The sequence below is a fragment of the Xiphophorus hellerii genome, chromosome 7, assembly GCF_003331165.1.
Source record: "Xiphophorus hellerii strain 12219 chromosome 7, Xiphophorus_hellerii-4.1, whole genome shotgun sequence".
NCBI classification, from domain to species: Eukaryota; Metazoa; Chordata; class Actinopteri; order Cyprinodontiformes; family Poeciliidae; genus Xiphophorus; species Xiphophorus hellerii.
The window spans coordinates 15,568,027-15,585,367 of NC_045678.1; the positions used below are offsets into that span (position 1 = coordinate 15,568,027).

The 17,341-nt window shown below is 36.6% G+C and overlaps 1 protein-coding gene across 6 annotated transcripts in view; it reads left to right on the forward strand.

Annotated features, from left to right (window-relative positions):
• The window catches only part of mid1 (midline 1), a 40,217-nt gene that overhangs the window by 17,609 nt on the left and 5,267 nt on the right, over positions 1-17,341 (forward strand). For 3 of the 6 annotated variants that reach the window (XM_032567251.1, XM_032567254.1, XM_032567252.1), the window contains exons 2-5: positions 2,540-3,261; positions 5,196-5,255; positions 15,533-15,628; positions 16,404-16,511. In XM_032567251.1, coding sequence (XP_032423142.1) covers positions 2,596-3,261; positions 5,196-5,255; positions 15,533-15,628; positions 16,404-16,511 — 930 coding nt within the window. In that variant the 5' untranslated portion in view covers positions 2,540-2,595. Of the gene's footprint in view, positions 1-155; positions 393-2,539; positions 3,262-5,195; positions 5,256-15,532; positions 15,629-16,403; positions 16,512-17,341 lie in introns of those variants that run through there. The other 3 variants (XM_032567253.1, XM_032567255.1, XM_032567256.1) reach the window with 3 other exon arrangements.

Consider the following 17,341-nt stretch of genomic DNA (forward strand, 5'->3'; position numbering starts at 1 on the left):
TGACCTGCCTGTGAGGACGAGGTTTCCGCAACAATCCCGTCCCCTCCGTTTGTTTTCAACATTTTACTCCCTCTCTCCCCACTCACTGCTGTCCGCTCTCCTCCTCTTCTCCCAAGCTCTGGCCGGAGCTCCTGCTGTAGGTGGAGCTGGCTTTCCTGGAATTGTCGGGCAACTTTTCCTGTTGTGCTTGCTACCTCTTGCTCAATCTTTCGCCTAATGACAGCTCTGCAGCAGGATTACTGGGGTCGGGAAAACTTGTGCCATCTGGATGCGTGCTGCACGCCGGAGTCCATGTTTATTGCATTTGCTAGAAACAGATTTTCATGATTCAGGTCAGAGGTTTCCCTGAAGCAAAAATGTCTCTGCAGTGCAAAGTGGGGCGAAATCCATCGGTGGGTAAAGTAAACTTTGTATGAATGGGAGCGCTTTTAGGAATGCAGAAAATACTTGGGGCTGTTTGGAGTGGCTCTTTACCACAGTTTTATTTTACAAGCTTTTTATAAGTCCAGGCTGGTGATGACATCAGAATAGTCACCTCTTCATGCTGTGCTTATTTAAAACTGCTCTTTATTTGTCTTGTTTTTATCACAGAATGCATGCTCCAATAGGCGAACCTGTTTGACAAGACCTGCAAAACCTAATGTAGTCTGAGATGCTTTTGTGTCTTTTGCGGTTTTACCTTTTTTATTGCTTTGTAGTTTTATTACTCAAAAATGTTACCTTTGATAAATAAAATGGTCAAAAATATTTAAAAAGTAACATTAGAACAACAAGGATTTCAACTGAAATTAAATTAGAAAGTCTGAGATATATAGCATATCTCCTGAGACAATGTTATAAAGTACACTTAACAAAATTTGTTATGAAAGCTTTTCTGTTTAAGTTTTTTTTTTTGTCAACAATGGTGGGGGAGAGATCATGTTTAAGCCAGCAAAAGAATTTCTTGGCAGTTGCATTGGCAGGTTTGTGTGTAAAGAATAAAGTAACAAACTAACAAAGGCCAGCAGATGCTTCCCAGTCATACGAGACATGCTCAACAATTGTTTCTTTTGTTGTAATCACAGTAAGATAAGCAAAAGTCTGGAGATCCGAGAACAACAGAAAACACAAACTTGCTCTGAGATAATTGTGGCGTCCTGCACGATTTACAAGGGGCTGCTTGTGGCCGACTGTCCTTGATAATGAGCTTTTGCCCTCTTCACACTTAATGAGTGGAGGTAAAGTTCGCACAGGGAGACGCTGTGAAGTCCAGTGTGTCCTCTTGCAGCTGGGGGTGTCTGAGTGACCAGGGAACAAAGGCTTAGTGTCTGAGTGTGTGGAGCCCCAGCCTTCAGCAAGCAGGCCAATAGACTTCTGCTTGGCTGAGCTGTCAGTCCTCGCTGCTCTGTTCCCCAGTGGACGACCGTGCAGAGGGGAACTCATGCAGGCTCCCCTTGAGCCAAATTAAAATGAGCTGCAGCTGCATTCTTCAAGTTCAGCAAATCAGATCTGCACCAAATACGCAAAGGGTTATTTATTAGTAGTGAGCACCTGCTTATCCTAACTGTCCCACAAATATTTACACAATACATAATCTTGAGTTGATCTTGCAAAGGAAAGCCTAATAAAACTCAAGATGGGACTGAATTAATACATTCTGATTATCCTAACTAACACATAGTGTGCAAAAGTCTTGCTTAATTCAGGCTTTATTTGTACTTTGTTTAGAGAGACACCATTCAGAATACTTGCTGATACTAATTTTAGCAAAATTTCAAGTCCTTTTTCAGATGACTTATGATGTCATGGCTCTGATCATTCACAGATCATTCACTTTTTTTCTACCACTTTTTTTGGAAACAGTCATTATTTAAATATATTAACAGTAGAGACAACTGTATGGTGTTTGTGAGGGAGATTCAGTCACCATAAACTAATATTTTACTCATACTTTATGACAGATAAAAACATAGGGAGACATTTTAAAGACGTTTTAAATTGCCTTTGGCTAACATTGCTACTGAAACATCAACTGCTGCTTATTTTCTCAAGAGAAAATAAGCAGCCCTTCTGTAACACTTTCCAAAAGACTGCCAACATTACGATATCAATCATTTTCCATTGTAGTTTGCGGTTAAAAACTGTATACGTTCAAACTTCCTGCTATTTGCTACATTCTCTTATAGCCTGAATGAACTGCAGACATGTCTTTACATGTTTTAGAAAATACAGTTTTCTTTTTAATTTGGCTTTTACCTCTCTGTGCTTCCATTGACATTTTTTAAACACCTTACTGATTCTGAAAATAACCCATATTCGAATCATCTACCCTGACTACCAATTTCCACATAAGAGTGTTAATGCTTGTGAAATCTAGAAGCTCTTGTGATTAAGCTTTCTGATTTAGAATTTTTACCATATCTGCTCTCTATACCTCTCTACTCATTTCTAAATATGGACAGTTGGATTGAATCATTCCAACATCTATTTAATTAATTTTTAACTCTTTTTTTCCCCCAACTTTCTATTATTGAGCTTTTTTCCTTTGTGTCATTCATAGATAGCTGATCGGCTTCCCTGGATTTTGCTGACAATCCCTCTTTGTTGTGCCTGAAAATGGAAACACTAGAGTCTGAGCTGACCTGCCCAATCTGTCTGGAGCTTTTTGAGGACCCACTGCTGCTGCCCTGTGCTCACAGTCTTTGTTTCAACTGTGCCCATCGTATCTTGGTCTCCCATTGCACCCCCAGCGAGCCTATCCAGTCTATTAGCGCCTTCCAGTGTCCAACTTGTCGCTATGTCATTACTCTCAACCAGAGAGGCCTAGAGGGACTCAAACGCAACGTGACCCTACAGAACATCATCGACCGCTACCAGAAAGCCTCTTTAAGTGGACCCAACTCCCCTAGTGAGACTCGTCGTGAGCGAGTGATCCCAGAAGGCAAAGCCATGACATCTCCTATGGACCGAGTGCAGTGTCAGTTCTGCGAGCAGGAACCCCCTCAGGATGCAGTGAAGACCTGCGTTACCTGTGAGGTATCGTACTGCGAGGAATGCCTCAAGGCCACCCACCCAAACAAGAAACCCTTCACAGGCCACCGGCTGATTGAACCCTTGCAGGACTCCCATCTCCGGGGACTCATGTGTCTGGAGCACGAGGACGAGAAAGTCAACATGTACTGTGTAACAGACGAACAGTTGATCTGTGCTTTGTGCAAACTTGTCGGCCGACATCGAGACCACCAAGTGGCGGCCCTTAGCGACCGATATGACAAACTCAAGGTAAGAAATAGAATTATCATTAGAATGCTTGAGAATTTAAAATGCAAGCATTCCAGATTTTTTCCTGCAGATCTCTCTTCACTTCTTGAAATACTTTATTATTCCAGTTGCACAATATGATAGTAAATTATAAAAATTTGGATCAAGCAGCAAATGCATGATGTTAGTGGTATGCACTGTCACATAAATCAAAGTTTATCAGCAGTTTTCTTAAAAACAAAAAACAAAAAAAAAACACTGTCCTTTGCACTTTACCTTCCTGCGAAACATTTCTGAATGATCAGCAGCTTGGCAATGCACGCAGAAGTAACGAGTAATTACATCTCAATCTCTTTCAAGTGTACTTTATAATGTTTAGCAAGTTAATCTGAGTTAACGTTGACTAAAATAGTGTCTTCCCTTAGATGTGATCGACTTTCTTAAAATTCTGTGTTGTTGCTTAAAAAACTAACTAAACAAAAGACAGATGTATTTTGCCTTGAATGAGATATGAGTTCTGGATTTCTTTTTTAATTAGTTGTGAAGCCAGTGTTCTCTTTCGCCCACTGTCGGGTCCACAGTGGGCGATTTTTACAGACATTATAAGCTTTATAGAACTAACTGTGCTGTAATATGTCATGCAAGAAAACCACCTTTTACTCTGCTTTTAATTCAGAGTGCAATAGCACTTGGACCAGGCACTCACATCTTTACCCTAAGGGGAACTGCTCACTTTCAACAGCAGGGCAGGCATTAATAAGACATGATGTTAGCTGGAGCATGAAAAAGGTGTCTCTGCTTTCAGTTCATTGTAAATTTAAATGAGCAGTTCTCGCAGAAATTCCGGTGTTATTAGTGATTTATTTTAGCTTCAGGAATTATATGGGTTTATTTTATGATCACATTTAAAGTTGATTACAAAAATGTAATCAACGGTTTAAGCATGGAAGCCAGCAGATGACACACCTTAAAAAGTTTATTTTGTCATTTTAATTCTTCTTCCCTTTACCTCAAGATTATTAGTAAATAGTAAATATTGCATTATCTCAGTTTAATAAAACCTTATTAATATAAGTTTCATTATAATTTAGAAAATTAACCTTTAAAATACGTATTTTATGACATGCAAAAATTATTTTCTCATGCCTGGATATAAATTGAGTCTGACCAAAACCAGGAAGGTTGTGCTAGCTTCTTATTCAATTTTAAAATGTCAGCTTAAGGAACATTCATGCAGGATGAACATATTACTTAAAAAAATTATTTAAAAATGTCTTAAACAATCATGCTGATAATAGGTTTGTGTTGAAAAGAATGGACACAGAAGAGTAGATGCAGGATGAACCTCGAGATGGTATACCAACATTGTCGCTGCAATATTAGGGGCATCATCCACAGCAAAATGCTAAATACTACAACTCACTTGTTTGCATAGAGGATAATCAAAGTCAACCCATTTTGCCAAATATCAACAGCATAGTAATAAAAAGAAATCTGGTTTTCTCAGCATAAAATGCGATTATTGAGAAAATGCCATAAACTAGCTTGGCTACCTTTCAGTAACAGAATGATAAACTTAATTAATAGCAGCTGTTATACCCATTCCTGGCTCCGTAATTTGGGAAGTTTTCAGATCATCACGTGATCTACAGTCAAAGTTTTTATGAAGGAAACTATTCTTTTCTAAAAAAAAATAACAACCCTCTTTCTTCTTGAAATGAATGGCTGCATGAAAACAAGGTCCACTTTCTTCACCAACACTCACAATGTTCATGCATGAGTCACAAACAGATGTTTTTATTTATCATAAAATCAATTCATACCGCATTTGTCCTAGTTCTTACGCTTGCCGGTCACAGTGGAATTTGGATGCAAGCAGTTTTTTGGGATGTTTTTTAGCTCAGAGGATTGGTGTTAACTTCTCTCCTTTGTCTGATCATGCTGTCATCATGCAGAAGTCTCCTGGCCGCCTTCTCTGTGCGGGGAATGATCAATCATACCAGGAGACGGACCAGGTGATCAGCATCATTTCTTTAATCAAACAATCGGGACAGATTTGTTTTATTGATCTTCCTTGAATCTGAACGTAATCTTCCTGAGGGATGAAAAGTATCTGTGTAGATAAAGTGATATATTCCCTGAAACAGCTAACACGGGTCTAAGGCATTGACTAATGAGACATGCTAATGTGACCTTGGCAGCTGCTAATGTATGAGGTATAGTGCTCAGTTTTATGAGCCTGTTGTGTTTTCATTATTGCATCTAGTAACTAATGTGAGCACTAATGTGGCTTAATAACATCGTCTCAATGATTAATGACGTTTCGGATAAAGAGGAAGATAAAGGCTTTCCATTTAATCTTCCTGCAGAGTTAAGTATTTACTTGCTGGGTGTAATTTTTGATGTTATTCTTTTTATTTATCTCTACGTCCTATGGACTTCACATTACATGCAGCTACTTCCGCTGTTTGAGGTCGGAAGTGAAAGAGGAAATAGCAATTCCTACCGCTGTGGAAAATAGGCTTTTCGTATGGCATGCAGTCCAGGACCCAGGTGGCACTCAGCTGAGCTTGTGAATAGCTCTGATAGAGTTTTTCTCTTGATCAAAGTGTTTCAAAATGTCTCTGAATCTCCCACATAAAGAAAATTGTGTGGCATTGCACAGGCACGTGTGCTGCTGAGTATTTGGATCATTATGTGCAGAGATCAAATCCATAATTGCCACATTTTTGCGTCCATATTTCACTATGAATGATCAAAGAGAGTGACTGCTGCATTAAAGGAATACGAGTTTTCCAGTCAATCCCAAAGCTTATATGTAAACAGGCAAAAGACTGAAACTTTGAAGTGAAATTAAATTGACTCCGTTTAAACCATGGGAAGATGCTAATCTAAAACCATGCAAACAATAGGGGATAATGTTAAGACTTTAAAAGATGTTATGGTGATAGTAGGACAGTGCTACACTTATTCACAGTAAATTCCATTTTTAATTTATGTGGTTGTGCAATAATTGCAGTAAACAGAAATCATTGCATCCTTCTCTATAACTGTATGTGAATTCAAACTGTTTATCTTGTAAAGTACTTTGAAATGACATTTGCTGTGAATTGGGGCCTCATAAATAAACCATGTTGAATTAAATTCTTTAGAGCATTGTAGAAATGACTTTCACTCAAATTTTGTTCTCATTTTCCAAATAGTAAAATTATACTTTCAAATATTGAACTTTTATTTACAGGAACACCAGTCTGAATTAACATATTTTAAAAGATAGAGCAGTAAATATCCTTGTGCATTGTATAATAACGGCGTCGATTATTACATTGAAAAAACAATGTGATGGACGCGTAAAAATATTTACACAATATGACGTCTACTACTCCAGGAAACTAAATGTAAAGTTCTGGAAACCATTTCTTCCTTAAAACATCATCTCTGCATGTATGTCAGCTTCTCTTGAATTTCAATGCAAACACACATTATTCTGCCTAATGAGGAACTGATTAGTGATTATCTGAACCCGAACGTATTGAGGAAGACTGGTGGAGAGCATTCTGAGACACATGAAAGGCGTGATTACAAATCAGGATTATTCCACCTAATGCTGATTTTGATTTTCTTATTTCTTTCACAGCTGTATGTTTAAAACACTTTATTTTATATATTTAATGTAAAGGTTATGTAAATGTTTTTCTTAGGTCACAATCTACCTTTGTTTCCACTTCTACCCTTGCTCAGAAATCATTGGCATTCCACATGCAGGACACAGCAGACCACAGCCAGCTCTAAAATATGGAGGGAATTCAGCTGGAAAACTTTTTCTTATCATGCCTCAAAATAAATTCAAACATTTGGGCACAAAGCAACAGGGCTGATGGGAATGGGGCGCCAGTCACGGTCAGGTTTTTTAGCTATGTGTAACGCTCCACATATTTTTGGATGACATTATTTTAAATCTGTATGAGATATCTTGATATAGGACTTGTCCCAAGAATAGTTCTTCAGGGATTGGAGTCTGATTTTATTCTTCAAAGAAGGGGTCACTATATCTTTAGCTGAAAAGCAAACCACTAATAAAGACAGACCTCTGGAAGGATATAATGGATAAAAGCTTCTCTATTGAAAAGAATATTTTCTTGTAAGGGACAATTTAGGAACCCACAGAAATGGACAGTCAATAAACAAAACAAAAAAAACTTAGACAGTTCAAAATTTACTTTCAGAAATTATTTAAGGTATAGGGGAAAAGACTAAGATTAATTAAATTAATTATTCAAAGTACTGCTACATTAAGTGCAGTCCTGAACTGCCAGTATTATTATAATAACAAATATACATTTTTCAATACATCAACTAATATAAAAATGACTACCAATGACAGTAAGTGTAGTACTGATGTATAAAATACAACCCTTGATAATTAACCATTTCTAATGAGACAAGTTCACCTTCAATCTACACCGAAAATATCTCAAACCCAGAAGTGAATGGAAGCTCTTTTGGGAACTGTAGTATCTGGCATTGCAGAGTGTTGTGGTTTGTTGCCTTTGTGTCCTGGCGCCTGTGGAGTGTCTATGTTCAACCAGAATGTGGGATTTCGGATGAATTGTCTGTGTCCTTTTTTGCATTGCGGTACCTCTGTCTGACTATCCATCCGTTGTCTGTAGCTGCTTTGTCCGATTCATGGTCACGTGGTGGCTGGAGTTTATTTCGGCATTACAAGTGCTAGAGTTTGGGAACATCCTGGTTATGTTTCCAGTCAAATGTATTACAGGGTTGAACAATAGTGATACTCCCCCTTAGCTTTAATGTAAAAATATTCCTAAAACCTTGGACTGTGGTAAGTTACAAAAGTATCTTTAGAAACCCCAAAATAAACAACTTGCAGTCCACTGGGGGCCAGCTCTCTGGAGTTTTGTCCTCATGATTTCAGAGAATCTGAGACAATGTTAGGCGGGGAATTAAATGCTAGTATTTTTAATGCTCTCATGGATGCAGAATAGAAGATCCACAAAATTATTCTCAATTCCACTGGTTAAATTAAACAAATCAAATAACTGATGGATTTACTGCTTTACAAGTTCATAATGCGGAACATCAGATGCTTTTTCTGATTAGAGATTGGCACTAAATACAAATAAATACAAAATGTAGGTATCATTTAAAAAAACGGGACAATTGGTATATTTGTGTACAGCATATCAAAGCTATTAAACAGATATTTAAGTCATTCCGTGACTTGTCAAGTCCCCTAAAAAGTATCACCTCATTGTGAAGGAAATAAAATATATATATATATATATATATATATAGACAACTACAATTTAAAGCACAATATATAGTGGTTACTTATAAATGTACAAAATACATTTTCTTCAGGTTTTAGATTTTTCCACTACGGCGTTCAGAGGTGTGATAAGGGAACAACATAATCCTTCAGACAAAAAAAAAATTGGAATAAACATCTTTAATTTAAAGATTTAATATTTTTGACATAGTAAAACTGCAAAAATAGAAATAAAAAATACATGAACTGTGTAATAATTTTGTTAATATGCTAATAGTAAGAACAACAAGGAGAAGAACAATGATAGTACAATTGTTGATATATACAGTAATTCTTTTATCAAAAATATCAATGTAGCAATTTTTAAATGTAAAATAATTTGATGCACTGATATGGCAATGAAAGACTGAAATAATTGAAATACTGTGAAATGCAGAACAGTAATCTCGTTACGCAGTAGACTACCAGGCCTGCAAAAAACAAAGTAGAAACCTAAATATGTAAATCACTGAGTTAAAATAGATTAGAATTAAAAGCATTTTTAAAAAATCAAGGAGAAACAGTATAAAATGAAGTCAACCATGATAAAACTACTAGTGAGCTTCAGCATTTATGCTACTAGTTTGATAAATCTGTAACCCTAAATAAATTTGACTCAGTAAGAAATACAAAAAGAACTTGTGAAGCATGGTGTCTAGTATTGGGATGTTAAGGTTTGTATTGTTTCTAAAGGTTGTGGTTCATTCATGTGTTTTTATCACAAATAATGAGGCGTATCCCATAGACATCCGAGCAGAACTTGAAATTTGGAGCTTCGTCTGTGACCTTTACATATTCTTTGCGGCATCCCATCCATTTTCTGTCTCTGTCCTGCTCTAATTAGGGCCTGGATTGTATTCCATCAGTAAATGTTTGAGAAGTTGGGTACACCCTCGAAAGGTTTCTGGGCTAGTTTGTGACAAAGTCAGACACAGAATCAACAACTGTCTATTTTCTCGTAGCTTCAATTTTAATAAAATATCATGGATGCTTGTGGACTGTGGTAGGAAGCCGGAGTACTTGGAGAAAACCACATATGCAAAATGTAACCCAGTAGAGATCAGTTCTCAGCATTTTTGCAATATTTGTTAAGAATTGCCAATGCACTCGTGGTTTCACACTTTCCATTGCACTGTTATAGTTTAGACCAAATTCCTTTAATCCACTGCCCCCCTGCAGATTTAGCGATATTTAAATTTTTTGCCAACATTTTTCTACTCTATAAAAGCATTATTAATGTTTTGGATGAGAATATGTGGAAGGAAGTTAAAATGAGGGTGATGGCAAGGAGGTCTTCCAATGTCAAGGATGTCAAAATATTGGTGGAAAGTTGCAAAATGCAGGTCAGCAGTTATAAGAAAGTTTTGATTGCAATAATTGTTTTTCAATTGATGATTGAAAATGGGATAAATAATTTTCAGTGTGTATTTTTATTTAGAAAAACCTGTAAAAAACCAAACTATATAAATACATGAAATCATCATTATACCCATTAATTAGTCCACATATACAAATATTGAAAACAATACAATGTAGTTCTAAACTTTAGAAGTTTAATAGAAACTTTAGATTCAAAAAGGATTTCTATTTTTAGTCCTTTCACACAAACCTTCTGATATTTCATAAAGATATAAAAATCTGGTCTTAATTAAGTTTTGCTACTTCAAAGAAAATGCTAATGACAGCTAAGGCTGTCTAATTTAAAATAATTTGAAAATGAATGACTAAATAAATTAACATACCAGTAAATTTTAAAAAACAAAACAAATAAAGCAAAAAAAGATGTAGATCAATAGATTGATCTACTACTACTACTGCAGAAAAATGTTAAGCATCAGTATAAAGAAGAACTCTAAGATGCAAAATAACTAAAACCCTGTATCAAATGAATACAAAAATTGAGATTTTGGCTTTTTAACCCCTCCCTCCCCCCTCGGGACGTGTTGTGCAGCTTATGCATCACGTTTCTTGTTTTGTCTCTAGTGCTTTGTTTGATCAGAACTTGGAAGTTTTGGATCTGTTACATACTTTATCTCTTCTTGGGTCTATAGTCTTCTATCCAACCATTGTCTCCATCTGCTTTGTCCTACATGCATTTCTAACAGCACCTGTAATACTCACAGGAAGAATATGGAGCCAATTTATTAAATTCCTAATGTTGACACAGGATATAACTCCTGATCCTGACAGTGACCCGCTTGGACTCTAAAAGGAAGGAAGAGCGTCTGGCCAAAGCAAAGGTGTGGAACCAGAAGCATTCCAGTAGAAAAGGAAGCTGCTACTCTTTACTCTCATCGAGTTTAAAAGATTTTAGGAAAGAGTTCTCCGTTCGGAGAAAGTTATTCAAACAAGCAAGGAAGATTGATGTTGTCAAAGGAGTTATATTTTAGGCACATTCAGAGAAGCAGCAGATGAAAATGTTTCCAAAAATGAACTCACTTTATGACTGATGCTGCCTGCTGTCTTATATTTTCCCATTTCCTCTTTATGACTTTATTTGCGTCTCACTTGAGATAATCAAACACTTCCTAAAAGCACACATATGTGCCTGTATTTTAGGCTACTTTGATCAGTGCGCTATGCTCCACGCTCTACTTTTTGAAGCTATGAATTCACCTCGCCTGTACTAGCAACACAGACTCTGAAATGGCTTTCATCACACTCTTTTCAGTATAAATAAATCATATTTGTAAGAGCAGTAATATAAAGCCTCTGCTATTTTGGTATACGGTGACGCACATACCTTATGAAATCACAATGTGAAACACCTAACATGAAAGTGGTCTCCAAACCGTTTGCTTCAGGCTTTGAACCTTCGGAGCTTTATTTTACCAGCTTTCTCTGATCATTGACTGTTTGGTGTTTTCAACAAAAAGTAGTCGACGCATAACATTATTATGGTTTTTCCATCTCCGTCATGCAGATTTTATGTTGGAGAACTGCTTTGTTGTTTTAGCTATGTGTAGAAAACGTAGATGAGTTAAATATTCATATTTTTAAATAAATTAGGCTGTAGAAGTTTAATTTATTTAAATTGCCAGTTGGACCGCATTAGAATTTGTTTAGCTACTTAATTGCAACTTTAAAGCTAGCTGTGTGGTGATGCAAAGAATAAAAACAAGAACATTACAAACATAAAAATATGATAGTTCTGAGTCCTTGTTTTTAGATTTCTGAATGTGCAACATATTGTTTATGCCAAATCAGCTAGTAGAAATGAGCACTGATTACTTGTTGATTTTTAAGTAAGAAAATTGTTTTTTTTTACTGGTTGTCACATTGACACAAGCTAAAATTATGTTTTAAAGTTTTCGTTAGTTTCAAAATCAGAGAAAATTGTAGCAAATATTTGCAATGGTCTGTTTAGCTGATGTTTCTTTTACAGTTTTCAGATATCACAGTGATTTAAAGGTTGCTGTAGAACTGTATTGTTCCAAAATCCTTTGTTGTGAATAGTTCGGAATGATTAAGTAGTATTCTGTAGCACTGAGCTGGATACCAGGAATGAACAGCACTGCTCCTTCTCCTGTGTGTTATTTATATTCAGTGTGGCATCCCAAAGCCCTGGTTCTCTATTTAATCCTTAGATTCATTGCCTAGGATAGATTTAAACTACAGTGTGAACCTGGGGATTTTCAGTCATTTTTCATTAAATGTACTCTTAACCATGACAAATTAGTTCTGCTGTCGTAGCTGCTAACTGGGACTCTGAGGCAGCTGTTAACATGGGGAATCATTATATGGAGATAGACTTCAAGAGCGGTCCGTTAAAACAGTTTTTTTTACATCAATGTAGAAAAAATATGGTATATTTTCTACATTATCAATAATTTAAAAAACAGGACTTAGTGGGTGCGTGGAGAAGAGGGGAATGTGTTGAACAAACAGAGTGATGACATATTTTGATAAAAATGAAAGGTTAACTTTGTATTTCATGAATTAATTGTGTGAAATTAAAATCTAATGCCTCTGTTAAAGGACTTGCAGCTCATTTTTCTATATCATATGTTGTAGTCCTTTGAAATTTTTTTTTTAAATTTTGGAAAACCTTCATTTGTTGGTTGCCTGCAGTAGAGAAGCGGTTATATACCTCACAGAGAAAACAACCATTTATTCTCACACTCACACATAAGATGCAGGTTAGAATCTCTCATTTAAAATCTGTTAACATTACTCAAGAGCCGATGTATGTCCTCTCTCCCCTGGGCATGCAAGGAAAGATAGGTGGTATTGTTTTCCTGGTTTGGGAGTCTTTGCAGGTAACTCTTAGCACCTCATCCTTGCTGTTTTTTGTCTGTGGTGTCAGACTAGCATTGTTTAATTTCAGAACTTTGAAGTCAGTATACTCAGAAAAGAGAAAAACAGATTATTTTTTCCTTTTGCTTTTGCTGAATATTTCCCAAGAGGTCTGCACCTCAGTTTCTTGAGCTGTATAAAGTATCCCGTTCTTGTTACATTGTGTGAACAAATATAACAAATATAAACTTGGTTCTTATACAGTATGTGCACACCTTAACCTAACATGCATGTTTTTCTTTGAGATTTGGTAGAAAACTGGAGACAAAACTCATGTGAGCAGGAGAAGAATGTGGAAAACTTCACACAGAAAACCTCCTGCTGGGATTTGAAACCAGAACAGTTTTGCTGTTATGCGGTAGTGCAACACCACTCTTCACCAAGAGTGGTGTTGATCTTTTATTGAATGCTTATAAAAGGAAACTCTACAAAAGTATGTTTCTGTTATTATTACTTCTTAAAGCTACCGAAGAGCACAAAACACAAAGCATTGCATCAGTGGTGGTGTAGCGATTTAAAAACCACAGGAAAGTACTGAACGATTTTGGATGAAGAATTGTTCAGGACTAGACTGTAAGCTTAATATGAGTGATGAGCTCCTGTTGGATGGGTTTCCATCAAATGGGATCCCTTTGAGTCTCCCATGGCTCCCAAGATATGCTAACCCAGCTGTTGCTGTGGGGACTATGCCGGGCCCCGGTGAATGTCCCTTGATGTCCCAGGGAGGCTTACCAGGTAAAATGACCTCCCTAACTTAGTACTTGGTCTTGCTGGTGGCTCCATTATTAGGCCATATGGCATTGTAACTTTACACATGACCGCCAATGATGCATGTCAATAGATACACAATTCAGAGAAATATGTAATCTTAAAGCTAAGTTGGCATGTTAACAATCCAGCATTGTTACTAAATGAAGATGGAACAAAACAGGTTGCAATATTTACACATGCTGTATAAAAAAGATTTATAACCTTTTTTCACTGTCTGATGCTACCTTTAACTAAACCCTTCCTGTTTTTGGGTCTGTTGGGGTGATCAAAAATGTCTATATTTTTAAAAGACAGAAAAAGAGAGAGAGAGAACTGTTCTTTTAAAAGATGTCAGCCAAGATATCAAGAAGAGAGCACAATTCTCTGTTTCATCATTGAAAACTAATTCAGTGCCTGATGGTGTCATGAGATGCGGTGGTGTGGTGGGGAGGCAGAGGCAACAGACCCAGGTCGCGATGAATTAGATAGTTTTTAATGAAAAATCAAAGTCCAAAGACCAGGCAGCACAAAGGAGCGCAGGGCAGATGCTCATAACTGGTAACACAGGCAGACTCGACAAACACGACGCGACAAGCGACGAGGACCCGACAAAACACAGAGACACAGGTGAGACTAAATACACAGGAGGTAATTAGGGAATGAGAAACACCTGGGAGTAATCAAAGGGAGACAGGACAACACGGAGACACAGAGACACCGAAAAACTCGAAATTAACACACAGAAAACACAGATCACGACAGATGGAGTCATGTTAAGAGAGTTTCAAAATGCGCAGTGAAACTGGTCCTGTTCAAAATGAGCTGAAAGGCTACTTTTGGCTGCTTTTCTCCAAAAGCAACATAAAAAGTAAACTGCCACTGCACTTAGTTACAATGACATTGATTTTGGAGACTTGTCCGGAGGCCTGATGAAAGGGAAATTTGGAGGAAAAAACGATGGATGCTTTCAAGCCTGAGCGCATCATCTGAACTGTGAAGTAGGGAGTGGCAGCATCATGTAGAGTACAGTGAGCTTTATAAGTGGATAGCAACCCTAAGTAGCAGTCAGTTATGAGACAAAGTGATGTAAAGATTACAAAGTCATGATTTTAAGGTAGCCATCACAAAACTCTGCTCTCAGCCCCATAGATCAAAAAAAAATATACTGTATATATGTGCAAGATACATCAGCTCTGTCAGAGAGAATGGGGAAAAAATCACTTCAAGTCCATGTGAGAAGCTTGTGGAAGGTTGCTCAAAACCTCTGACCCATGTCGTACTGAGAGAAATTCTCTTAAAAAGTCTCGTTTACTAGCTTTTATCACATAGGAATAATTTTACCAGTTCAATATGGGGTGCAAAAATGTTGCAGGTTAATAACTATTTTCCATTATTACATTTAAAATAGATTCAAATTAAAGATTCTTGGAAAAAGTATGAACTGTTGGGCAAAATTCATCTTGAAATCTGTGTTTTAATGTTAGAGGAATAATACTCAGCATATAAGATGACATTTTTCCCATCAGACCACACCATCATCATGCCACACTATTACAGTCAAGAGTCTAAGTTTGAAATTTAAGCCTTTGATCTCAGTCAGTGATTAACACAGCCAGGGTTTAGTTGTTTTAATCACTGGCAGATGTTCTGCTAAGCTCCATGCCCCAGCAGGCTCGGTGATGGGATCTTTGGCTCACCACAGGGAGGACTTTGTGGGGGTTCGCACTAATCAGAGCCTAAAAGTGGACAGTCAGATCCAGTTACATCCACTGTTCTCTACGTCTGGGCTCTGACATGCTGTATATTGACGTTAATAAATGCTGTACCTGCTCTTCAGTATTTGTCCAGCTGCTTTATGGCTTGATGATATAAAAGTGTATAATGAAATGCTGATTTTTGTTCAATTATGTTTTGCAGCAAGCATTGGACTCCAACCTCAGCAGCTTAATCAAAAGGACCAGTGAATTAGAAAGTTTGATGGGGAAACTTATCCAAACCTGCCAGAATGTGGAGGTGAGATTTATTTATCCATTCATCTGGAAACTCTTACTCCATGATGAATTACCAAATCTAAAAGCAGTAGATCATGTCATCAAAAATCACTTATTATGTTACAATTTTTGTAATAATAGTTTCTTAAATGTTTTATGTAATTTTGCTATTTTCAAAGTAATGGAGAATAAATAATCAAAAACCTGAATTTAATGCTTAAAAGATCAGCAAAAATTTTATAATAATAATATTAATAATAATAATAATAATAATAAATTATTATGACAAAATAAATGAACAAGTTATTATTATTATTATTATTATTATTATTATTATTATTATTATTATTACTTTTATTTTGTCATAATAATTTATTATTTTATATTTATTATTTTTCCATTCTTAGTTCATAAACTTTTGTAAATTGTAATTTTTCAGTTTATTGCTGATTTACCTAACATTATTATTTCTCTGTCACCAAACAGAGAGATATAAAAATTGAGCCAGTTATTGATGAGGAACACAGGGGACAAGAAGAGAAATCCCTCACAAAATCAATTTATTATGATCTTGCCTCCTGTGAGAGGGAAGAAGTATCATCGCATTTGATTTTCAGCGTCATTTGTCTTGTATGCTATTGAACGTGATCCTCATAAGGGTTCCTGTAAAGATTTCCGATTTTCTCATGAAGAAGCTTGCAGCACAACATTTTGTCAAAACAAATGCTAGCATGAGCACCACTTATTTATTTGTTTTTTTTTTTCTGTTGCTTATCTCAAACTTCTCTTCTGTCCAGGTAAATGCCTCGCGGCAAGAAAACAAGCTACAGGAGGAGTGTGACCTGCTGATTAATATCATACAGCATCGAAGACAAATAATAGCAACAAAGATAAAGGAGGGAAAGGTACTCTTGTTCTTTGTACATGTGCATCACCTTGTTTACATTGATAACCTTGCCTCCTGAGACCGCGAGCATTGTGTTATTGGAAAAACTGTAGCGTTGCTACTGAAGTGAGACGTGAACCTTTTTTGAAATGTTAAAGAAATCTAAGAAAGCTGTTTCCTCTCAACTTTACACAGTAAACGTAGTATATTTAATGCTACTTCTCAAGATGCCTGAATGAAAATTTGGTTAAGATCTTACTGAAAATAAATACATAGTTTCTGCAGAGAAGCTGGAGATAAGGAGGATGAGATTGAGATGATGCATGGGTAGCATAAGTTTGGGTTAAAAACCATATCAGTTTCATTAAATGAAATATTTATACCAGTCTCAAACTTGAAAGAACCTGTCAGCATTTTTGCACTGTTTTACACTTTTTATAAAACATGCAGTTCGAGTTTTGCTGTCAACATCGGAAACGTGCTCACTGTGTGTCAGCGTTTTATTCAGAACAAAAGAGAGATGGGTAATGATTCATGCTGATTAAGTGCAAGTAGAGACTCAGCTCTCATCAACACGAGTTGATGTGAGCTGAGACCGCTTTTTCCCAAATAGTTATCGAAAGTGCCAAAAAGACTACAGGTTCTACACAACATTGTGGGGTTATGGCAATTCAAACAGAATTCATATTTCTGTCAGAGCTTCTGCAATTATTTAAAATATTGTTTACATTCCTTTCCATGATAGATGGGAATCATCACCTTTCCCTTAGAGAAGTTATATCTAGTTGTGCCTTGTTCAGTGTCAGCATAAGATCAGCCCTCCTTTCGGGGAAGCTCTTCTCTCGAGGA